Raw genomic sequence first — 25,857 nt, 5'->3', positions numbered from 1 at the left:
CATCACATTATTAAGAGTCCATTTTACCGCAGAAATGGACTCAACTGCACAAATTCCGGCCGTCCCATCTTCAGTCTGTTTCGCAACAGAAAGCGAAAATAATCATTTCTTATTGGACAGTCCAGGTAGTCCCCACTTTCTGTCCCTTTTCTTCCATTTCTTCTTGATTCCTGGGTATATGTTAAATACATGTTTTATTTTTTATTTATTTTTTTCAAACTGTTATGACTTTTATTTTATTTTCATGACATCCATAACTACACGGTTATGCAGTAATAGTGCCAGCTCTAGAACTAATATTTCAATGGCGTAGGCAGCTCAATTTATAACTTTTCATTAACTCTGGGCTTGGTAGATTGTTTGACTCTCTCTTAGTGTGACTGTCTCTGCTGTTTAGTCTAGCTAATATGTCTGTGAGCATGTGTGTGCATTTGTCTTTTGTGTTGTGTTTGAGCAGTATCTCACTCAGTTGCTCTTCGTGTATTTTGGTCTGTTTGTCTCTTTTCTTCCCCTCTCTCCCTTGGTCTCTCACTGTCTTTATAAGGGCATATGAAAGACATTTGGTCTATTTCTACGTTTAGATTCTCTCTCCCATGGCTGTGACCTTTGACCTCACTGCCCCACATTAGCGTAATATAACCAGAGCATAGTTTTGTTCATTAGGGCGCACTATGGGAAATATTTTAAAATGTTTCACAACAGAAAGGGAAAATAAGCATTTCTTATTGGACGAGTCCAGGTAGTCACTCCCCGTTTCTGTCCTTTTTTCCCCTCTGTGTGGTGCCAAATGATCACGACCCTGGAGACTATTTGCTTTATGAGAGCATGACCTGATGTCAAGGCATATGTTAAGTATTTAACCTCTTTGTCTCTCTCTCTCCCAGTGTTCCCAGTAACTCCAGGGTGCTGATGTTGTTGGGCCAGCTGGAGAGGCTGAACAGGGAGGCCATGCTTGCGGACGCTGAGATTGGCAGGCAGATCACTGCCAAAATCCTCCACCTCATCCAGACTCAGGGTGAGAAGAGTACTAGCATATACTGGGTTACACATCGACCATATATTTGCTTGAACCATTCTGGAAAGGCCAATGGAAAAGGAATACCCTACAGTGCATTCGGAAGGTATTCAGACCCCTCGACTTTTTCCACACTTTATGTTACAGCCTTATTCTAAAATTACATAGTTTTTTTTTTACTCATCAATCTACACACAATAACACATAATGACAAAGCAAAAGAAAAACTTTTTTAGAAATGTTTCCAAATGTATTAAAAATAAACAACTAATATTACATTTACATAAGTATTCAGACCCTTTAGTATTTTGTTGAAGCACCTTTGGCAGCGATTACAGCCTCAAAGTCTTCTTGGGTATGACGCTACAAGCTTGGCACACCTATATTTGGGGAGTTTCTCCCATTCATCTCTACAGATCCTCTCAAGCTCTGTCAGGTTGGATGGGGAGCGTCGCTGCACAGCTATTTTCAGGTCTCTCCAGAGATGTTTGATCGGTGTTCAAGTCTGAGATCTGGCTAGGCCACTCAAGGACATTCAGAGACTTGTCCCGAAGCCACTCCTGCGTTGTCTTGGCTGTGTGCTTACGGTCGTTGTCCTGTTGGAAGGTGAACCTTCACCCCCCAGTCTGAGGTCCTTTCTGTACTTTGCTCCGTTCATCTTTCCCTCGATCCTGACTAGTCCCAGTCCCTGCCGCTGAAAAACATCCCCACAGCATGATGCTGCCCCCACCATTATTCACCATAGGGATGGTGCCAGGTTTCCTCCAGATGTGATGACTGAACTCTTTTGCCTGAATGCCAATCTTGGTTTCATCAGATCAGAGAATCTTGTTTCTCATGGTCTGAGAGTCCTTTAGGTGCCTTTTGGCAAACTTAAAGTGGGCTGTCATGTGCCTTTTTACTGAGGAGTGGCTTCCGTCTGGCCACTCTACCATAAAGGCCTGATTGGTGGAGCGCTGCAGGAAAGTTCTCCCATCTCCACAGAGGAACTCTGAAGCTCTGTCAGAGTGACCCCTGATTGCTCAGTTTGGCCGGGCGGCCAGCTCTAGGAAGGGTCTTGGTGGTTCCAAACTTCTTCCATTTAAGAATGATGGAGGCCACTGTGTTCTTGGGGACCTTCAATGCTGCAGAAATGTTTTGGTACCCTTCCTCAGATCTGTGCCTCGACACAATCCTGTCTCAGAGCTCTACGGACAATTCCTTGGACCTCATGGCTTGGTTTTTGCTCTAATATGCACTATCAACTTTGGAACCTTTATATAGTCAGGTTTGTGCCTTTCCAAATCATATCCAATCAATTGAATTTACCACAGGTGGACTCCAAACAAGTTGTAGAAACATCTCAAGAATGATCAATGGAAACAGGATGCACTTGAGCTCAATTTCAATCTCATAGCAAAGGGTCTTTAATACTTATGTAAATAAGGTATTTCTGTTTTTTATTTTTAATACATTTGCTAAAAATTCTAAAAACCTGTTTTCGCTTTGTCATTATGGGATATTGTGAGTAGATAGATGAGGAAACAAATGTATTATATATAGTTTTTAGAATAAGGCTATAACGTAACAAAATGTTGAAAATGATTCATTCCTAATGCACTGTTAAACACTGAGAATCCAACAAGCGCCTGTGTCTTGTTATAGCTGGTTATAATTTAAGATTTTGGCAAGTAAACGGCGCATAAGCTGCGCATATTTTACCAGTCTGCTCCGGTGGAATTTCACAGCATCTTTCTTGCGCTGAATAATTGCTGGCAATACAGTCTTATCATAGCTGCACCCTATCACATCTGTATTACAGACATCTTAACGCATGTCTTTGTTGAGGCACGTGTCTCTGCTCAACATCTCCAGGCTTCTCCTCAAAGAATGTAAGAGTGGAGCTGCGCCACCTTGTGGACTGGCTGCGCCACTCATTTAAGGCCAGGCATCACACCCTAATCGGGTATTTCTTTTGCTCTAGATTGCAGGATATGGCCTCCACCCTTCCCGTACTCAGCAGCACCATCTTCTTTAAAAATCCTGGGGAGAACCCTGATCTCTACTTTCATATAGCATTACCTTCTTTGTGACTGCATTAATATTTCACCTGCAACAAACCTCACCTGCACCGCCAAGCCCCAACAACTGCCTGTAACACTTCAACATTATTTGTATTCTTCTCCTGGCTGCACATCACCTCAAACCCATTACAGTATTACTGTCATTACTTTCAGTATTATGCACACATGATTCACTCACTCAACCCTGTTATGCCAGCTGGCGCATATGGCAGCAGCTGAAGGCTGTCTTGGCCATCTTCTCCTCTGTTATGTACCCCAACTCTAAGGCAGATGTTGTTGGAGCTCCGTCTCTATGGTTTTCTGCCATGTCGTGTTGGTCCTCCTTCTGGAGACCAGTGGACAGCTCTTCTCTTGGAATGGGGTCTGTGTTCTTCCTTGAACGCCTCCAATCCAGCTCAAGCGGCATCTTTTGAGTATTGTGTCCGTAGCGTCCTGCTTTGTTTGTCTGAGGAAGGGGGTGTTCGATAGTGTTCGGACAAAAGATGACGTTCATGATTATTTGGCGCCAAGTTGTGTGGAGGGTGGATGGTTTAGTTCAGCCATTTTTCAGTACTCGTAACCATGTAGGCATAGAAGTGTTGTCAGTACACAGTTCTGTTAGGTTTTGAGTTCTCTTTGTGCTGTATTGTCTTGACCTCACGATTTGTTTGAACTTTGAAGGTTGTTTGGTCTTTCTTGATCCTAGTGCAGATGTCTATGCGTGTACCCCTATTGTAGGTATAATGCAATGGTGCTCCCTAGGTATGTAAAACTGTGTGTCAAATCCAAGTATTCTTACTTGATTTTTTTTGACTGCCTTTGCTGCGTTGATGGGAAAGAGCTGTCTTGCAGTTAACCAGTCCGACTTGCTTCTATCTCTTTTTTCTTCTTCTTGTACCCTAGTTGTGTGTGTTATAAAACCGCCAGATCATCGGCAAAGTCAAGGTCTTCTAGAGTTTAATACAAGGTCCATCGTATTTAGGGCCGGGAACCTCACTATACAATATTCTCATGATACTTAGGTGCTCATACGATATGTATTGCGATTCTATATGTATCACGATCAGTGGTGGAAAAGGTACTCAATTGTCATAGTTCAGTAGAAGTAAAGATAGGCTACCCAAATATAAAAAATGACTCCAGTAAAAGTGAGACCCAGTAAAATACTACTACTACTTGAGTGAAAGTTTTAAAGTATCTAGTTTTAAATGTGCTTAGTTGAGTGGGGGGAAAACGACTCAATTGTCATACTTGAGTAAAATGTAAAAGCAAATGCGATACATCAAATTCCTTATGTTAAGCAGACATGACAGCACAATTTTCTTGTTCTTTTAATTTATGGACAGCCATGGGCACACTCCAACACTCAGACATAGTTTAAAAACGTAATATTTGTGTTTAGTGAGTCCGCCAATCAGAGGCAGTAGGGATTACAACATGTTATATTGATTTTAGACCATTTTGCTGTCCTGCCTGAGCATTCGAAATGTAACAAGTACTTTTGGGTGTCAAGGGAAATATATGGGAGTAAATGGTACATATTTTCTTTAGAAATGTAGTGGAGTAAAAGTAGTCATAAATATAAATGGTAGGTACAGATACCCAAAAAACGACCTAATGGAAAGATTCACCCATTTTGAATGTTGTATTGTTTTTGTGCATCTCTGACTGATGTTCTATTGATTCTTGGGGTGTTTTCATGTGTATCTGAACTATTCACCATTAAAGCAGGCAGAATGCTGGTATGATAAGTTTTGCATCATACCGGTTCTGTTTCTGCCTGCTTGAACTGCAATAGCTCAGATGCACATGAAATTACCCCCGGGAATCGATAGAACATCGCTCGGAGATCTACAAAATAACATTCAAAATGGGTGTATCTTTCCTTTTAAGTAGAACTTCAAAGTATTTTTTGTTATGTTACACTATTGATTTACAATTCTGTATGTATTGCGATTCTATACTGCGTTTTTATTGGGATTTAATGTTCCAAACATATTTCTCACTGTCTGCTGCAGAAATGAGAGAGCATGAGAGAACGATTTTTGATCAGTCATGGAAATTAAAGTGGTGAAACATGTTGTCTCACCAAATGGAAACAAGTGAACTGGACATCAACATTGATTGAAGAACACGTCAAGATCAGCATTCAGACACAAACATATTGGTTTGTCACGCCAAGCTTCAGATGATCTGAGATAGATAAGTAACTAACTTGGCTAGATCGTTCTTCATTCTAAGCTCATAGCCTGTTAGCAAAACTTGGCTTTTAGCCCGTAGCTCAATATTGCTTTACACCAGGTTTTTTTTGTTTATTTCATGGGCAGGACATACTTTCCAATGTCTGATATTGGCAGTAGAGGTCATTGATCTGCTCTTTCGGATTCATTAGAGATCATCACATTATACATTTGGTTGTTGCTCAAATAGGTTTTCACCCACAAACACAGTATGTTTTTATTATGGAAATCCAGTCTTCTAGAGAGGAAATGCTGTCTCAAAGAGGTGGTGCGGGCTGAAATGTGAGCTCTCTCTCTCTCTCTCTCTCTCTGTCTCTCTCTCTGTCTCTGTGTGTGGAACGTCCCTCTTGCAGAGATATAATCTCTATGGTCCTCCTAAACCCTGCACTCACGGCACACTACAGCTCTAATCGGGCTCGGCCTCCGGCCACATCCTGTCACAGCCAGCCCCACTTGGGAGACGTCCACACAGTCATCATATACAGTCCCCGATAGGAGAGAGGGAGGAAGAGAATAATGACTGCTGCAGTATCAGACGCACGGACGCAACAGGGCAACTGCCTCCTCTGTCTTTCTCTCCGCGCCTGGGCCTCGTGCTTGCTGTCTGTATAGGAGGGCACCTGGCTGGAACGCCCCGTCCGTCCGTCTGTCTGTCTGGGCTGCTTGAATGCTGAGTAGGTGGAGTGAAGAGGGGAGGCTAGGTAGTGTAGAAACCTTCTAGGATTGGTCACACGTCACAGTGCCTTAGAGTGCAGGGGGAGGTGCTACGAGCTGTGTCCCGTCCTGGTCTGGTGGTTGGGCTTGGGGGCGATTAGCCTCCGTGTACTCCAGGCTGGGGGATCGTTGAAAAATAAAAAGAGAGCCGCACACTCTAGGAGCTCAGATGCAATAATTTAATAATCTAATAACCAGCGTTTTCACAGACAAGCTGTCTTCATCAGGGTATAATGACAAACACTGCAGGTCACTAGTTTACATTAGTTTCAAAGGACACACACAGGCGTCTAATCATGGCTGGGTGTGGCTTGATATCATTGGTTAATTTACAGATATAAATAGAACATATAAAAAAATATGAATGAATAGTATATGATCATAGATACAATTTGTCTACAGTCGTGGCCAAAAAGTTTTGAGAATGACACATACTTTTCACAAAGTTTGCTGCTTCAGTTTCCTTAGATATTTTTGTCAGATGTTAGAATGGAATACTGAAGTATAATTACAAGCATTTCATAAGTGTCAAAAGCTTTTATTGACAATTACATGAAGTTGATGCAAAGACTCAATATTTGCGGTGTTGACCCTTCTTTTTGAAGACCTCTGCAATCCGCCCTGGCATGCTGTCAATTAACTTCTGGGCCACATCCTGACTGATGGCAGCCCATTCTTTCATAATCAATGCTTGGAGTTTGTTAGAATTTGTGGGTTTTTGTTTGTCCACCCGCCTCTTGAGGATTGACCACAAGTTCTCAATGGGATTAAGGTCTGGGGTGTTTCCTGGCCATGGACCCAAAATATCTATGTTTTGTTCCCCGAGCCACTTAGTTATCACTTTAGCCTTATGACAAGGTGCTCCATCATGCTGGAAAAGGCATTGCTCATCACCAAACTGTTCCTGGATGGTTGGGAGAAGTTGCTCTCGGAGGATGTGTTGGTACCATTCTTTATTCATGGCTGTGTTCTTAGGCAAAATTGTGAGTGAGCCCACTCCCTTGGCTGAGAAGCAACCCCACACATGAATGGTCTCAGGATGCTTTACTGTTGGCATGACACAGGACTGATGGTAGCGCTCACCTTGTCTTCTCCGGACAAGCTTTTTTCCGGATGCCCCAAACAATCGGAAAGGGGATTCATCAGAGAAAATGACTTTACCCCAGTCCTCAGCAGTCCAATCCCTGTACCTTTTGCAGAATATCAGTCTGTCCCTGATGTTTTTCCTGGAGAGAAGTGTTTTTTTTTGCTGCCCTTCTTGACACCAGGCTATCCTCCAAAAGTCTTTGCCTCACTGTGTGTGCAGATGCACTCACACCTGCCTGCTGCCATTCCTGAGCAAGCTCTGTACTGGTGGTGCCCCGATCACGCAGCTGAATCAACTTTAGGAGAAGGTCCTGGCGCTTGCTGGACTTTCTTGGGCGCCCTGAAGCCTTCTTTACAACAATTGAACCGCTCTCCTTGAAGTTCTTGATGATCCGATAAATGGTTGATTTAGGTGCAATCTTACTGGCAGCAATATCCTTGCCTGTGAAGCCCTTTTTGTGTAAAGCAATGATGATGGAAGGTGTTTCCTTGCAGGTAACCATGGTTGAGGAAGAACAATAATTCCAAGCACCACCCTCCTTTTGAAGCTTCCAGTCTGTTATTCGAACTCAATCAGCATGACAGAGTGATCTCCAGCCTTGTCTTCGTCAACACTCACACGTGTTAACGAGAGAATCATTGACATGATGTCAGCTGGTCCTTTTGTGGCAGCCCTGAAATGCAGTGGAAATGTTTTTTGGGGATTCAGTTCATTTGCATGGCAAAGAGGGACTTTGCAATTAATTGCAATTCATCTGATCACTCTTCATAACATTCTGGAGTATATGCAAATTGCCATCATACACACTGAGGCAGCAGACTTTGTGAAAATTAATATTTGTGTCATTCTAAACTTTTGGCCACGACTGTACATAGGCCTACAAACATTTTCAATGGATAGCAAAATCACTATATTCACAAGAATTGCTTCAGATCAAAGTCTACGTTGAGACTAAAGGGAGCAAGAGTCTTTAAATTAAAGATCCAGGCAGCCTCTCATTTTAACAATAAATTGTCAAGGTCACCCCCTCTCCTAGGGAGGGTGACGTGTTCGATGCCGATATAACGTAGGGACGAAATAGTGGTTCGTTTCCAAAAAGTGGGCCACAACTGGTTACGTCGAGTTTTTGCACCTAATGGTGCTACGATGCTCAGAGATTCGTACTTTTAATTCACTCTTTGTTTTCCCCACAATTTTTTAAAATAAGATAAATAACTGCCTCAGTGGAGCAGGTGATAACACCTTTGATTGGGATCTGTTTCCCTGTATGGGGGGCTTTGAAGGATCTACATTTTGTAAGTGCCATTGCATTGAACACAGCCATTACACTAGGAGTTTCCATCCAGTAGAGGCGTAAATAGACAACGTGCGGGGGTATTTGGGGGTGGTAAATCAGAGTTTACCAATTGATCTCTGAGATTTCTGCCCCGCGAGAATACGACCAAAGGAGCTTCTGAAAACACAATACTATCATCGGATCTTAGGATGTGCCGATGTTTGAACGATTCCCTTAATTTGTTCCGAGCACTTTGAATAGTGGGTAGTAAGAACGCAAGAATGCATCTTTTTGCGAGACTGTCCTTGACTGTTGATTTTGTCTCCCCACACCAGATGCGATCAGAACACGCAGGTTGAAACTCTGAACCAATTATATTAATTTGAGGACAGGTCGAAAAGCATGAAACATTTATGGCATTTATTGCTGTTGCTAGCTAATTTGTCCTGGGATATAAACAGTGGGTTGTTATTTTACCTGAAATGCACAAGGTCCTCTACTCCAACAATTAATCCACAGATAAAACGGTCAACCGAGTTTGTTTCTATTGATCTCTCCTCCTTCAGGCTTCTTCTTCTTTGGACTTTATATATCAGTTGGCAACCAACTTTAAGGTGCATTAGCACAACCGACTGGAGTGTGAACCTCAGGTCATCTTTCAATCACTCACGTGGGTATATGCTCCTAAAAACCAATGAGGAGATGGCACGTGGGTATATGCTCCTAAAAACCAATGAGGAGATGGCACGTGGGTATATGCTCCTAAAAACCAATGAGGAGATGGCACGTGGGTATATGTTCCTAAAAACCAATGAGCATATGGCACGTGGGTATATGCTCCTAAAAACCAATGAGGAGATGGCACGTGGGTGTATGCTCCTAAAAACCAATGAGGAGATGGCACGTGGGTATATGCTCCTAAAAACCAATGAGGAGATGGCACGTGGGTATATGCTCCTAAAAACCAATGAGGAGATGGCACGTGGGTATATGCTCCTAAAAACCAATGAGGAGATGGCACATGGGTATATGCTCCTAAAAACCAATGAGGAGATGGCACGTGGGTATATGCTCCTAAAAACCAATGAGGAGATGGGAGAGGCAGGACTTGCAGTCCGTCAAGCTTCACAAATAGAACCAAGTTCTATTTTAGCGCCTGGCCATGCAGACGCTCGCGAGCAGTGTGGGTGCAATGATTGAATAACATGTATGGTCAGCATGTTAGGGTCAGGTTGCAGAAGAAAGTGGTCCATGGCTTCAATACTGCCCTCGTGAGGAACATTCGTGTATAACGACTCAACATCAAAGTAACTAACAAAGTATTCTCAGGGAGAGGATCAAGAGATTCAATATTAGAGACCATACTGCTGCTGTCCTTTACAAAGGACAGGAGCTGTTCTGCAAGTGATCTAATAAGAGTCAACGAAAGTCGATAAAGGGGCCGTTACTCCATCAATGCCCGCTACAATAGGGCGCCCATGAGGTTTTGTAACATTTCTTGTGTAATTTCAGCAAAGTATAGAAAGTGACAATTTTAGGGTGTTGAATAGCCGCCCTCGTGAGGAACATTTGTGTATAACGAGGGGGGTGATTTGACCAGAACTTAAATAGTAAAGATAGTGTTCTGAAATTGGGAAGTGGGGTCACTTCTGAGTTTCTTTTTAAAAAGTGTTGTCAAGCAGTTATCTGACACTCATTTACATACTGGGGGACGAGGAAGAGTACTACTGTACTGCAGCGCCATGCAGCAACTGTAGTGCAGATCTACTACAGGTAGCTACGACTTTGAGCGGTTTGTGAAGTTACTGTCTAAAGGAGCAAAGGTTTCTCTGGACTCTGTATATCTCGTACTGGCAAAACTAAAACCGCTACTCTACAAATAAAATAAAGTTGCCAAAAGTTGAGCTGCTTTCTGAAGACAGTGTTTACGGTTCACCTTGCCAGACAATAAAAGTAAATAAATAGTGTAAAGCCCACTGTATTCTATTTTGCTTTAGAATACCTCAATAACCAATAAAAACCCTTGTATTGGGTAGTGCTTGTGTAGGTGACACAACATGGATCCCATAATACTGGGTAGTTGTTGCCCTTAAACACAGGCCCGCGAGCAACTGCGGCCCCTCACGAGTTCAGATTTTGAACATAACAGTATGCCAGTGGAAGGGAGGACAGTAGCAGGTGACCCAACTGGTTTGTGACTACTATCATTTCCCGTTGTAGCCAATTCAATTGCAGTCATTCTGTTACAGATTTTTTGTTGTTGACGTTCTGTTACGGAATGACACGTTTTTAAAAGACTTAAATCATAAACAAAATTGTTATCAGTAAAAACAATTACATAATTGGTAGGTCTACCTTGTTACTTCTGTGAACTTTCATTATCCTCCCTCATGAATGAGAGAAATGAGAAAATATCTTCAATATAAGTGTTTTTGTAACAGAATGGCAAGACAATATTTCTTAAACTTACAGAAGGCATATCATTTCTGTAACATTCTATATAAATGTTGATATTAGTTGGCAAGGATCTTAACTTCAACTTTGTGTTTTGATGCATTTCTAATACCTTTTTGAATACTTTTTCTGGTAGATGTTTTCTAAGACCCCTTTTTCATCTGTTTGACCAGAAATCAAAGCATTTGCTTATTCCAAATTTTAGGATGAAAATGGTTGAAAAATGTATATATGCCTTAATTTCTCAAACATATAGACTCTTAACTTTCATTTGACATGGGCCTATGAACTTCACACGTTGGTGTTCATGGGTCCTTTTACATGGAAATGACCAAACTTAGGTTGTTTTGAGGGTCAACGGTGCGCTATTGTTTTGTTCTCTAGGAGCTTTAAAAAGTCTGGTATGATAGAAATGTTTTTAGAGTTCACATTTCGCACAGCCACTGAGAGTTGAGTTGTGCGCGTGCGTTTGAACTCGCTAGCTGTTCCAGTGCTGAAACCTGATTTTGCAAAGTGTGTTTTATTTATGAGCCTATGAATGTTTCACACAAACCCATTTCCATATTCCCATTCATCCTGGTGTTCATTAGTTATGCTCAATCAAACACTCCATCAAACCTCTACTGGCCTGGGTGGTGTGGCCAGCATCCATACCAGCAATATGTCTCTATTTCATGGGATATGAGCTGCCCTGGGTGCTGCTGACTGAGTTATATTTTGTTTGCTTTCCTGGACTTTGTTATTTCTGTTAGTTTCTACTAGGGCCCTCAAACTCAACTCTGGCCCTCTAAGCCAGTTCCACTGCATGTTTTCGTTGTTCCTCTCTAATCAGGAACCGATTTTAGACCTAGGACACCAGGTGGGTGCAATTAACGATAAGGTAAACAAAAAAAGCAGCGGGCTCCGGACCTCGTTGAGTTGGTGTTTGAGTTTGCTCTGTTGGTTTTTAGTGCTCTTTTTGTGCGCGTGTGTAAGAGAGACAGATTGATGTGGTCATTTTCTGTGATGGGCAAGTCCCCTTGTTATTTTTACTAATTGTTGAGGAGCTGTCGCGGGAAGTTTGCGGGAGGTTTGTGTCCATCCACGTGGTAAGACTGTTTCAGAGAGAACCTGTGGCAGGCAGTGGCGTGTTTTTGACTTCACCCTATCATTGGGGAGGAACATTTTGCCTCTTTCTAATAATTGGGAAATCTATCCGCCCTGTCCCTCCTGTAAATTACGCCCCTGAGGAAAACACTAAAAGGAGAGAAACGAGGGGTAGTAATGGGGGTTGGGGTCAGACAGAGAGGGGCAGAGCCCTCTTTCTCTAAGAGAGGAGTATGTTTCACTCTTCTACAGCAGCAGCAAATGGATTTCACAATTTCTGTAAATGGAGAGCTGCAGGGCTCATGTTTTGAAACGTTTAATGTACTATACATGCTATTTATATTTGTTTATACAGTACTCACTTTCACTTTAAAATCAGGAATTCTGCTATTTAGTTAAGAAATAGCATGGTAGAAATGACAACGATATGATGACCTTATTACTAGGCTAGTCATTACTTGTGCTATAGCAGCCTATTAACACCAACATAGCGAAGGGAAATGTAATGTAACTTAAGTCCCTGTGTGTTTCAGAGAAGACACGGAAGGAGATCATGTCCAAGGGCTCCAGTGGCATGGAGGTCATCCTGGCGACCTTAGAGGTGAGTTCACATCCCGTTCCACTATGATGTTAATATCGTCCCAGAAATCGAGCACACATGTCACTTGGGTTGCATTTACACAGGCAGCCTAATTCTGAACTGTTGGTCTTTTGACCAATCAGATCAGCTCTTTTGCCAATAATTAGGCAAAAAAATCTGAATTGGGCTGCCTGTGTAAATGAAGCCATAGGGCAATTTTTTTGTGCACTACTGTAACGCCACATTCTGCTACTGTACAATACCACAACATCATAAGCAGAGGACATAAGGAGACCAGCACATTAATGAAAAGGAATATCGTTGAGTAGCCATTTCACACTATCGTGCCGACCCAAACCAAACTGAGCTGGATCTGATATTTTTAGCAGGGTTCCAGCAACTGTGGTGGATGTGTAACCAGGCCGGAATGGTACGGTACGCTCGGCTCTGCTCGGCTCAGTAGTGTGAAAAGGGTACAACTCACGTATAACAAGGACTATCAACGTCATGGTGTCCTAAAAGTAATGGAAGTAATAGTCTTCCCCGAGATGCAGTTTACATGGCACACACTTGGTTTCGGCAATGGCCTTTATATCTCGCCATCTCGTTATTCTCCCCATGCACTAATAAATAATTTGATGACAGATCAATCGCTTGCCTCGAAGCGAGCATAGAAGGCGAGCATAGCTTGTCTGGTAGGCTCGTGTCACTGGGCAGCTCGTGGCTGGGTTTCCCCTTTGTAATCAGTGATAGTTTGCAAGCCCTGCCAAATCCGACGAGCTTCAGTGCCGGTGTAGTAGCATTCGATCTTAGTCCTGTATTGACGCTAGTTCCTGTTTGATTGTTCGTCCGAGGGCGTAGGGGGATTTCTTATAAGCGTCCGGGTTAGTATCCCGCTCCTTGAAAGCGCTAGCTCTAGCCTTTAGCTCAATGCAGATGTTGCCTGTAATCCAGTGGTCACCAACCTTTTCTGAGTCACGATCACTTTCTGAGTCAAAATGCAAACCGAGGGCTTAAACAGGGCTTAAAAAACGTGAGCCTATGCAACATTAACCAATTAAAAACACTTTTGTAGCAATGAGGTTTGTGCAGTAGGTTATAAGCCGAATACATTATCACTGCATATTGGCTATACTTGAATTGCCCCGCCAATGTTGTTCTTCGCAGACCATTTTGAATTTATATTTCTACATTTTAGGTATATGATCACACTGGTAATATAGAATTTGTTGTATTACTTGTGAGAGACAGCTGAGTGAGCATTTCCTTTTTTTTCTCTTTTTCTGGACTGGTGGCCTGCATCTGATGTTCAGTCTGAGGGGAGGGAGGGAGCAGCGGTGAGGCTGCCTCTTACCCGACTCGCCGTCCCTCCTCTTTCCCTCCCTCCGCTGAGAAAAGGGGACACAGTCTTCCAGCTGATGGCGAAACACTGCATTATTTATACATCGTTTCTGCCTCGTGCACCAATTCATGTTGTTACTCCTATGACCAGAGAAAGTGAAATATTCCTCGATATTAAAAAGACACAAGCCGCTAATAATAACAAGCTTATCAGAACACTTTTCTGTACACGTTCATTGCAGCTGCGGTGCTGGTTGTACCGTGAGTGGAGGGAGAACACACATGGCTTCTAAAAAAGTGTTGACAGGGCTGAATAACAACTTGTAACATGAACTTACTCATAAAAACAGCAGCTTTTTGCTGATTCGTTGAGTCTCTCTCTAGTTATGGTTTTAAAAGTTTTGCAATCTTATATTATTAACTCCTGTGTGTTTGAGGCTTCTTTTCACAGTCTATGGTGTGAGGAAACAGTGCAGACACGTTGATCGGAGCAATCTGATTGGCCAGCGGTAGGCCTATAAGTGCGCTTGATTTGCCCTCTGGGCCTGTCAGGTAGCCAGAGTTCTACCTTCAATATGGGAACACTTTGCCTTCCTGGTTCTAGGGCTGCTGAATCAAGTGCACCTACCACCAACAGCACTAGGGCTGCTGAATCAAGTGCACCTACCACCAACAGCACAAATCAAATAAAAACAATTGGAATGCAAGGCTTTATCATTGTTTTTTTTACAGAAATGTTTGGTGATCAACTAGGAATGCCTTGGAGATCAACCAGTCGATCGCGATTGACCGGTTGGTGTCCACAGCTGTAATCCATTGGTTCTGGTTGGGATATGTACGTACGGTCGCTGTGGGGACGTCGTCGTCGATGCATGTACTTATTAATGAAGCCGATGACGGATGTAGTAAACTCTTCAATGCCATTGGACGAATGCCGGAGTCGTGCTAGCAAAACAGTCCTGTAGCTTAGCATGCGCTTCATCGGACCACTTCTGAAATGAGCATCTCACTGATACTTCCTGTTAGATTTTTTTTTATTGTAAGCAGAGCTCTGGAAGATAGAGTTATGGTCAGATTTGCCTAATGGATGGCGAGGGAGAGCTTTGTATGCATCTTTGTGTGTGGAATAAAGGTGATCTGGATTTTTATCCCCCTCCAGTTGCACAGATAGCATGCTGGTAGAAATTTGGTCAAACGGATTTCAGTTTTCCTGCATTAAAATCAATGTGCATGAATGGCTGTTTGTTTGTCTTAGGGTTGCAAAAGAGGGAATATTACTGGTAACTTTCAAAGTTTACCAGTATACCAGAATTTTGGTAACTTTCAAGGATTTAATGGAATTTATCACATGACATATAGTGGCCTTTTTGGGTATTTCACATGATCATGTGTCTAATTCTCTGGCCCTCTGTGTACCCTATCACATGTAAAATATATACATAAAAAAATATAATGACAAAGCTGTAAAGCATAATCCTAAATATAACCCATCAACTTAGTGTTTATAATGAGGGTTTCGGCATAAAATATTCTTTCTATTTTTACACACTTTGAATTATTTTACATGTCTTTGTTGTAAAAGAGGGTTTCCCAAAAACGCGTCTTGGTTTTTGCCCTAGCACTGCACAGCTGATTCAAATAATCAACTCATATTCAAGCTTTTGATCATTTGAATCAGCTGTGTAGTGTTAGGGGGAAAACTAAATGTGCACTCCTTGGGGTCCCGAGAACCGAGTTGGTATCAAAAAAGAAAATAGATGGAAGATTTGCGGAATTAGTTAAAAAATAATGCCATTGTTGATTAGATGCTTTTTTTTTCATTAACGAGGTTATTTTCTCTGAAACCATATGGTCTATTCACTAGAAACTCATGGACAATATGGACACAGATATAAAGAAAATATACTTTATATGAATACATTTTTTAAATTACCAAAGTTACCATAGATGACCTGTGGTCCTCTGTAGCTCAATTGGTAGAGCATTGCGGATTCGATTCCTGGGACCACCCGTATGTAAAATGTATGCACGCACGACTGTATGTCGCTTTGGATAAAATCATCTGTTAAATGGCATATATTATAATTACCAAAGTTACCGGTAGTTTAGCAGCCCTAGTCTATGTGCGTGCACACGTACGAATGTGTTTGTCATTGCTCACATGTTATTTTGTGTTGGTAATACCCATGCTCTCTGTTTTTGATAGAACACACAGGATCTGCAAACTATCCTGAACATTCTGTACATTCTGAATGAGCTGTTAACTGTGGGTAAGTGGTAACCGCTCTTTACTTGGATAATGAGAACTAACGGTTTCCTGTTTGACAGTGTCTTGCTCACTGATTTGATGAGTGTCAGATTGTCTTGGGTGGAAACAGTGCTTTGATTGGGTAGATGGTGTGACTGAAGTGGTGGTTTGTTAGGCTGTGTTTACACAGGCAGCCCAATTCTGATATTTTTCAACCAATCAGGTCAGCTCTGAAAAAGATCTGATGTGAAAAGGTTGAATGTGATTGGTCAGAAGACCAATTAGTGGAAAAAAAATATCAGAATTGGGCTGCCAGTGTAAAACTGTGGTGATTGATTGACTTGTGGAAACTGAGATGGTTATTTGTAAGTTTGTGGAAGCTGTGTTAATGATAGGTGTGTGTGTCCCAGGTGGGGGGCGCAGGGTTGGTGTGTTTGTGTCCAAGGGGGGCACAGGCATCCTGCTGCAGCTAGTCCTCAGTGGCAGTAAAGAGTCTCCCCCCAGTGAGGAGCTCATGCTGCAGCTCCACTCACTCCTGGCCAAGGTGGGACCAAAAGGTAACACATACACACACTCTACCGCTGTAACAAGAGTCCTAACATAGTCATTCAGACTTCTACCATAATCCCTACCACAAACAGACCAATTCTCGCATGCACACTCCCTCCGTCTCTCTTTCTCCAGACAGGAAGTTTGGTGTGAAAGCCCGTCTGAACGGAGCTCTAAACGTCACTGTGAACCTGCTCAAACAGAACCTGCAGAACCACAAGCTGCTGCTGCCCTGCCTGCAGGTCCTACGGGTCTACTCCTCCAACTGTAAGTCTGACCCACACTTACTGGACTGACCTTCCATTACAGTAGGAACCAGCAGTCTGACGGACAGTTACTAACTTAACCTACTGTAGACATAGGAAACAAATCTGACAGACAATTACTAACCTAGCCTGTTGTTGCCATGGGCAGGGTTCTCCGCAAAGAATGTATGATAAGCGCGTCGCCACGTTATGTACTGGCTGCCCCACTATATACTGAACAAAAATATGAACGCAACATGCGACAATTTCTAATATTTTTCTGAATTACAGTTCATATTAGGAAATCAGTCAATTTAAATCAATTCATTAGGCTCTAATCTATTGATTTCACATGACTGGGAATACAGATATGGATCTGTTGGTCACAGATACAGCTGAAGTCGGAAGTTTACATACACCTTAGCCAAACACATTTTAACTCAGTTTTTCACAATTCCTGACATTTAATCCTAATAAAAATTCCCTGTCTTAGGTCAGTTAGGATCACCACTTTATTTTAAGAATGTGAAATGTCAAAATAATAGTGGAGAATGATTTATTTCAGCTTTTATTTCTTTCATCACATTCCCAGTGGGTCAGAAGTTTACATACACTCAATTAGTTTTTGGTAGCATTGCCTTTAAATTCTTTAACTTGGGTCAAACGTTTCGGGTAGCCTTCCACAAGCTTCCCACAATAAGTTGGGTGAATTTTGGCCCATTCCTCCTGACAGAGCTGGTGTAACTGAGTCAGGTTTGTAGGCCTCCTTGCTCGCACACGCTTTTTCAGTTCTGTCCACAAATTTTCTATAGGATTGAGGTCAGGGCTTTGTGATGGCCACTCCAATACCTTGACTATGTTGTCCTTAAGCCATTTTGCCACAACTTTGGAAGTATGCTTGGTGTCATTGTCCATTTGGAAGACTCATTTGCGACCAAGCTTTAACTTCCTGACTGATGTCTTGATGTTGCTTCAATATATCCACATAATTTTCCTTCCTCTTGATGCCATCTATTTTGTGAAGTGCACCAGTCCCTCCTGCAGCAAAGCACCCCCACAACATGATGCTGCCACCCACGTGCTCCAGAAAGTACGATCTTTGTTCTCGTGCAGTTGCAAACGATAGTCTGGCTTTTTTACGGCCATTTTGGAGCAGTGGCCTCTTCCTTGCTGAGTGGCCTTTCAGGTTATGTCGATATAGGACTCGTTTTACTGTGGATATAGATACTTTTGTACCTGTTTCCTCCAGCATCTTCACAAGGTCCTTTGCTGTTGTTCTGGGATTGATTCACACTTTTCGTACCAAAGTACGTTCATCTCTAGGAGACAGAATGTGTCTCCTTCCTGAGCGGTATGACGGCTGCGTGATCCCATGGTGTTTATACTTGCATACTACATACTACTGTACAGATGAACGTGGTACCTTCAGGCGTTTGGAAATTGCTCCCAAGGATGAACCAGACTTGTGGAGGTCTACAATTTTTTTTTCCTTCTGAGGTCTTGGCTGATTTCGTTTGATTTTCCCATGATGTCAAGCAAAGAGGCACTGAGTTTGAAGGTAGGTCTTGAAATACATCCACAGGTACACCTCCAATTGACTCAAATGATGTCAATTACCCTATCAGAAGCTTCTAAAACCATGACATCATTTTCTGGAATTTTCGAAGCTGTTTAAAGGCACAGTCAACTTAGTGTATGTAACATTTCTGACCCACTGGAATTGTGATACAGTGAAATAATCTGTTTGTAAGCAATTGTTGGAAAAGTTACTTGTGTCATGCACAAAGTACATGTCCTAACCGATTTGCCAAAACTATAGTTTGTTTACAAGAAATTTGTGGAGTGGTTGAAAAACGAGTTTTAATGACTCCAACCTAAGTGTATGTAAACTTCCGACTTCAACTGTACCTTAAAGAAAAAGTTTGGGCGTGGATTAGAAAACCAGTCAGTATCTGGTGTGACCACCATTTGCCTCATGCAGCTCGACACATCTCCTTCACATAAAGTTGAGCAGGCTGTTGATTGTGGCCTGTGGGATGTTGTCTCACTCCTCTTCAATGGCTGTGCAAAGTTGCTGGATGTTGGTGGGAGCTGTCGTACTCGTCGATCCAGAGCATCCCAAACAGGCTAAATGAGTGGAAACGTCTAGGAGGAACAACGGCTCAGACGCAAAGTGGTAGGCCACACAAGGTCACAGAACGGGACAGCTGAGGGCTGAAGCGCATAAATATTGTCTCTCCTCATTTGTAACACTCGCTACCGAGTTCCAAACTGCCTCTGGGAGCAACATCAGCACAAGAACTGTTTGTCGGGAGCTTCATGAAGTGGTTTTCTATGGTCAAGCAGCCGCACACAAGATCTTGATCACCATGCACAATGCCAAGAGTCAGCTGGAGTGGCGTAAAGCTCACCGCCATTGGACTCTGGAGCAGTGGAAACGTGTTCTCCGGCGTGATGAATCACGGATCACCATCTGGCTGTCCGACGGTTGAATCTGGGTTTGGCGGATGCCAAGAGAACGCTACCTCCCCCAATGCGTAGTGCCAACGGTAAAGTTTGGTGGAGGAGGGAATAATGGTCTGGGGCTGTTTTTCATGGTTCGGACTAGGCCCCTTAGTTCCAGTAAAGGGAAATCTGAACGCTACAGCATACAATAACATTGTAGATGATTCTGTGCTTCCAACTTTGTAGCAACAGTTTGGGGAAGGCCCTTTCCTGTTTCAGCATGACAATACCCCTGTGCAGAAAGCGAGGTCCATACAGAAATGGTTTGTTGAGATCGGTATGGAAGAACTTGACTGGCCTGCACAGAGCCCTGACCTCAAATCCATCAAACCTTTGGGATGAATTGGAACGTTGACTGTGAGCCAGGCCTAATCGCCCAACATCAGTGCTCGACCTCACTAACGCTCTTGTTGCTGAATGGAAGCAAGTCCCTGCAGCAATGTTCCAACATCTAGTAGAAAGCCTTCCCAGAAGAGTGGAGGCTGTTATAGCAGCAAAGGGGGACCAAGTCCATATTAATGCCCATGATTTTGGAATGAGATGTTTGACGAGCAAGTGTCTACATACGTTTAGTCATGTAGTGTGTGTGTATTGTTATTTATATATTTTTTATCAAAAATTGCAAAAAACATACAAATAAAATACCAAAGGAGGTCACTAGACCCCGGCTAGAGCCATACATTTGCCATACATTTGACAGACAGTTATTAACCTAAAATACTGTTTTCATAGGCAGGGTTCTCCACAAAGAATGTAAGAGAGGCGCTGTGCATTGTGGACTGGCTGCACCACTATATATACACACAGAGTTTACAAAACATTAAGAGAAGTGTAGATGAAGGATTTTTAAGCCTTGAGACCATTGAGACGTTGTGTAGGTACACCACTCAGAGGGTGAATGAGCAACTCAAAAATTGGATGGTGTCCCAAATGTTTGGTGTGTGTGTGTGTGTGTATATATGTATATATGTATATATATATATATATATATATATATATATATATATATATATATATATATATATATATATATATATATATATATATATATATATATATATATATATATATATATATATAAAAAAAGAAGCAATCTTTGGCACTAGATTGCAGGAAATGTCAGTTACAGGTGTTAAAAAAACGCAACAATGTCTAAATGCTTAATGTTGCCATAGGAACCATACATCTGACTGACAGTCCCTAACCTACTCTAGTGTAGCCTCAACTATCTCCAACTCCTATATGGTGTTATTGTTGAGGGCACTGAGGTTCAGTTTGTCTGTCTTCAGCTGTGAATGCTGTGTCCCTGGGGAAGAATGGAGTGCTGGAGCTCATGTTCAAAATCATCGGACCCTACAGCAAAAAGAACACCAGTCTGCTGAAGTAAGTGTGTGTGTGTGTGTGTGTGTGTGTGTGTGTGCGTGCGCTGTTTTTGACCCTTTTCTCTGGATGTCTTTTACTTAACAGAGTATCCCTGGACACACTGGGGGCCCTGCTCAAATCCAGTAAGTACTTTTTTTTTCGCGCTCTCTGTCTCTGCAGTGTCTAAGGACAATGTCATGGTTTTTCATTAACAGTGCTATTGTCTGTGCCGATTTACCAACCAGTGTGTCTTTCCCTCCCCCGCTCGCTCACTCTATCCATCCCTTCATCCTTCCCTTCCTCTCTCCATCACCCTCCCAATCCCTCTTTATCCCCCCTCTTCATCCATCCCGCCTTCCATCTCCGTCCATCCAACCCTCCCTCAGAGACGAATGCCCGGCGGGCGGTGGACCGGGCCCATGTGCCCGTCCTGCTGTACATCTACCAGGACTGGCACCGCAACGACACGCGCCACCGCCACATGCTGATCCGCAAGGGCATCCTGGGCTGCCTGAAGAACATCACCAACATCAAGCTGGGCCGCAAGGCCTTTATCGACGCAGACGGGATGAGAATCCTCTACAACACCTCCACTGTGAGTACGGTGACAAAACTCCCAAAAAGTTGTGCCGGAGTCTGGTATAGCGGTCTAAGTTCGACTCTGGACCACATACTCCCGGCGACGGGGGTTCGGGGTCACAGCACCCTCACCTCGAGTCTCACCTTTTACATTTACTCCAACACTGATGGTGGATAATGAATCTGATGACGGTGAGTATGCCGATCAGTAGTAATGATGGTGATGTGTTGTTAGGAGTGCCTTCCGGTTAGGACTCTGGACCCTCTGATCAACACCTCCAGCCTTATCATGAGGAAGTGCTTCCCCAAGAACCGCCTCCCACTGCCCACTATCAAGAGTGTCTTCCACCACCAGCTGCCCCACGTACCGGCAGGAGGGCCCGTCGCTCAGCTCTACAACCAGCCCCTGGGGGGTGAGGCTCACATGCATACTATACTCGCAATGCTTGCGAGCCACTTAGATCACCCCAATGGTCATTGCACACAGTTTACTCACACGCTCCACCACACATGTCCCTTTCAGGAAGACCCATATACCAGTTCTACACCAAAGCCCCCATAGGGTAAGACTTGTCACAATAAGTAGTAGCCTAACCGCTACTGAGTCACACTCCTCAGTCTAGTATCACACTACTAACACAGTAGAATACAGTCTCTCTTACATTAAGCAACTCTTAACTCGAACTTTCACTCTACTGACTGTTGTTCATTGATGTCACCTCGCTCTTTAAGCCATGTGCAGGCTGCCCAATCAAGATGCCAGATGTTCTCTATCTCTCTCCTCATCTCATTTCTGGCTGCTTATTCTCACAGTTGCCTGCAGGGTCGTTCCACCTCAAAAAGCACAAGAAAGAGGATTTTGTCACCCTGTATACTGGCCTTTGTGGTGGGAGTGGTGTGAAGAATCCGTGGGTGACTTTTGACTATTTGGGGGGGGGGGGGGGATTCCTCATGTTTTACTCATTGGTCGGAGGAAGTTTGTTCCAATTAGTTTTTTAGGTTACTATATTTATTATGCGAATATTATGCGAATCCTGTAAATTAAAAGGGCTAATTTGGGTGCAGTCAATTATCTTAATTTCTCGAAGATCAAATTATATTTCAACAAAATAATGTTGCTGTGGAAACCATTTCAGAACAATCTGAGATGGTGGGGTGGGCGAAGCTTGCTGAAATGACATGGAATGACCCTGCAATCACCTCTCCTCTCATCTAGTGCACAATCCAACCAACCAATCTTGGCTGAATTTCGCTAAAATCAGAGAGCTCATATTTAGCATTGGGATCATTTACCATTGGATTTAAGATTATTTTAGTGCTAAAGTATTTAAAAAAAAGTTGTTTATGTTTTTTGGAAACTCACCCTAGACCCTGTAACCAGTCCGGTTACGCCTTGATCTTGTAAACTGAAATTATAATTCCAATTTCAATTGTCCTCAATGCTTCTCTGAGAAGAATGTCAGTTTACTTCCTGGATTCATTGAATCCTGGATTCACTGAATACTGAATAGAACTGGAATTGAGCCCAATCTTGCCTGTGTCCCTGTGTGTGGTTGCCAGTGGATGACGTGGTGGACGAGAGCGACGACAACGACGACGTTGAGACCGAGAACGACACAGAGAACGAGGAGGAGGATAAGGACCACCACCCCAGGGTACAGTAACCATGACCACAGCCTTTTCACTTAAACCACACCTTGTTTGACTGACCGCAAAATGACCACAGGACAGGTGACACTGCAGTGACCAGACCAACAGTGTGACCACAACCACTACTGACCACCGCCACAGCTGCTCTCTGTCCACATTCTCTCTCTCTCTGAAGTTAGAATGAGAACATTTGAATACACTTTTTTTCCATTGAGATCCAGCTCCTGCTTATTTAGGTGTCTGATGATGTGTTCTCCCCTTGCAGAATGATGACATAGAAACGGACATCAATAAACTGCGACCCAAAGAGACCCATAGCAGGCCGTTTGAGGAGCTGAAGGTCTATGAGAGATTCTTTCTGGAGCTCTCCGAGGATTTCCAGGTAATGCAGGACACCCTTTTGTGTCTTTAGTTGAATCTTCAACATCAATAAATCAGATCAATATTGTACCATTCCATCTTAAAACCAGTGATTCCCCTATATTCATTGCCACCACTCCAAAATATATTATTTAAAATATATATATATATATATACAGTATCAGTCAAAAGTTTGGACACACCTACTCATTCCAGGGTTTTTATTTTTTACTATTTTCTACGTTGTAGAATAATAGTGAAGACATCATAACTATGAAATAACACACATGGAATCATGTAGTAACTAAAAAAGTGGTAAACAAATAATAATATATTTTAGAGTTTAGATTGTTCAAAGTAGCCACCCTTTGCCTTGATGACAGCTTTGCACACTCTTGGCATTCTCTCAGCTAGCTTCACCTGTAATGCTTTTCCAACAGTCTTGAAGGAGTTCCCACATGCTGAGCACTTGTTGGCTGCTTTTCCATCACTCTGCGGTCCAACTCATCCCAAACCATCTCAATTAGGTTGAGGTCGGGTGATTGTGGAGGCCAGGTCATCTGATGAAGCACTCCATCACTCTCCTTCTTGGTCAAATAGCCCTTACACATCCTGGAGGTGTGTTGGGTCATTGTCCTGTTGAAAAACAAATGATAGTCCCACTAAGCGCAAACCAGATGGGATGGCGCATCGCTGCAGAATGCTGTGATAGCCATGCTGGTTAAGTGTGCCTTGAATTCTAAATAAATCACTGACTGTGTCACCAGCAAAGCACCATCACACCACCTCCTCCATGCTTCACGGTGAAAACTACCTCTGCAGCAGAGGTAACTCTGGGTCTTCCTTTCCTGTGGTGGTCGTCATGAGAGCCAGTTTCATCATAGCTCTTGATGATTTTTGCGACTGTACTTGAAGAAGTTCTTGAAATTTTCATTTCTCTTTGCTTATTTGAGCTGTTCTTGCCATAATATGTACTTGGTTTCTTCTGTATACCCCCCTACCTTGTCACAACACAACTGATTGGCTCAAACGCATTAAGAAGGAAATACATTCCTCAAATTAACTAGGCACACCTGTTAATTGAAATGCATTCCAGGTGACTACCTCGTGAAGCTGGTTGAGAGAATGCCAAAAACGTGCAAAGCTGTCATCGAGGCAAAGGGTGGCTACTTTGAACAACTAAACATATTTAGTTTTTTGGTTACTACATGATTCTATATGTGTTATTTTGTAGTTTTGATGTCTTCACTATTATTCTACAAGGAAATAGTAAAAATAAAGAAAAACCCTTGAATGAGTAGCTGTGTCCGAACTTTTGACTGGTACTGTGTGTGATGGATAGATAGTTCTATCTATCTTTTTTACATTTTTTAAAAATCATTTTGGGATGGTAAAATGTTTTCATTTAAACCAGAAATAAAGTATGTCGAAAACATAAAGGAGCTATATATTTTTCAATTAAGATCATCTTTGAGAACTAATGATCAAAATTCAAAAAATTTTATTGAATGGGGGCCCCCATTGATTTTTTTATAATGTTTGAGTCACTCCGGCGTAAGCCATGGCATAAGGTGTAGAATTGCAGGAAATAATCTTTAAAACAGCAGAAGGTTGTCTGCGGCCAAGACGATGCTCTTAAAAATGTTCACCATTGGCCATGCCCACTACCATGCCAATCCCACGCTAACTTTGCCACCACTGCTGAAAAAAATCCTTGGGAAAACACTGTAAAACATACAGATGTGTGTTTTTCATGAGGGGACCACACTGGTAAGTGATCAGAAAGCTGCCTGTCGTCTTAAAGTTCAATCTCCTTTGTGTGTCTGCAGAGATTTAACTTTGATAACCCAAAGAGCGGGGTGACGGCCACCACGGCAGCTCCAAAGTCTCAACGCCCCATCATCGTTCCCACCGCCCAGGCCCTGCCCCCGAAATACCCAACTGCCGCCCCCCTCCAGGAGGAATGCCACCTGGCCAAAGCTGAAAAACCCCACCCTGAAGCATCTCCTCTGGCCCCAGCCCCCACCCCGGCCCCAGTCCATACCCTGGACACCGTTAATATCACCAAGGACCAAGATGGCTGCTGTGACCACAGCCAAATCCGACCACAGCCAGGGCTAGAGCAGGAGCTTGTGCAGGGGATGGAGCGGGTGGCCCTGGAGGGGGCTGGGCCTCAGAGCGGGGCAGGGGGTGGAGGAGGAGGGGTCAACAGGCACTATAGACAACCTCCCCTGCTGGCTGGGGGTGTGGCTGCCCGGCAAGGGGGCGGGGCAGAAGAGACGTTAGCAGAGGAGTGGGCAGAGGAGGAGGGAGGCGAGGGGGCGGTGCTGGAGGTGCCGGACACGGCGTTGCTCCTGCCGCTCCACGACCCTGACCTGTACGTGGAGATGGTGAAGAGCACACGCTCTGTGCCACAGTACTCAGAGGTGGCCTACCCAGACTACTTTGGCCACGTTGCGCCCACCTTCCGAGAACACATCCTGGAGAGGGTCTATGGCGTGCAGAGGTGAGACCCCTAGACGCT

The 25,857-nt window shown here is 43.2% G+C and overlaps 1 protein-coding gene across 5 annotated transcripts in view; it reads left to right on the top strand.

The window, feature by feature from the left end:
• The window catches only part of LOC115199821 (cytosolic carboxypeptidase 1), a 44,010-nt gene that overhangs the window by 4,880 nt on the left and 13,273 nt on the right, over positions 1–25,857 (top strand). For all 5 annotated transcript variants that reach the window (XM_029762292.1, XM_029762293.1, XM_029762295.1 and 2 more), the window contains exons 3-14: positions 885–1,015; positions 12,448–12,515; positions 16,042–16,105; positions 16,494–16,640; positions 16,768–16,899; positions 20,672–20,765; positions 20,850–20,887; positions 21,131–21,339; positions 21,559–21,736; positions 22,884–22,978; positions 23,239–23,355; positions 25,163–25,839. In XM_029762292.1, the coding sequence (XP_029618152.1) occupies positions 885–1,015; positions 12,448–12,515; positions 16,042–16,105; positions 16,494–16,640; positions 16,768–16,899; positions 20,672–20,765; positions 20,850–20,887; positions 21,131–21,339; positions 21,559–21,736; positions 22,884–22,978; positions 23,239–23,355; positions 25,163–25,839 (1,950 nt within the window). The remainder of the gene's footprint in view (positions 1–884; positions 1,016–12,447; positions 12,516–16,041; positions 16,106–16,493; positions 16,641–16,767; positions 16,900–20,671; positions 20,766–20,849; positions 20,888–21,130; positions 21,340–21,558; positions 21,737–22,883; positions 22,979–23,238; positions 23,356–25,162; positions 25,840–25,857) is intronic.

The sequence above is a fragment of the Salmo trutta genome, chromosome 9 (genome assembly GCF_901001165.1).
Source record: "Salmo trutta chromosome 9, fSalTru1.1, whole genome shotgun sequence".
In the NCBI taxonomy this organism is placed as follows: Eukaryota; Metazoa; Chordata; class Actinopteri; order Salmoniformes; family Salmonidae; genus Salmo; species Salmo trutta.
Note: the sequence above shows the minus strand (reverse complement) of the source record. Positions and strands in the feature narration are given on the sequence as shown.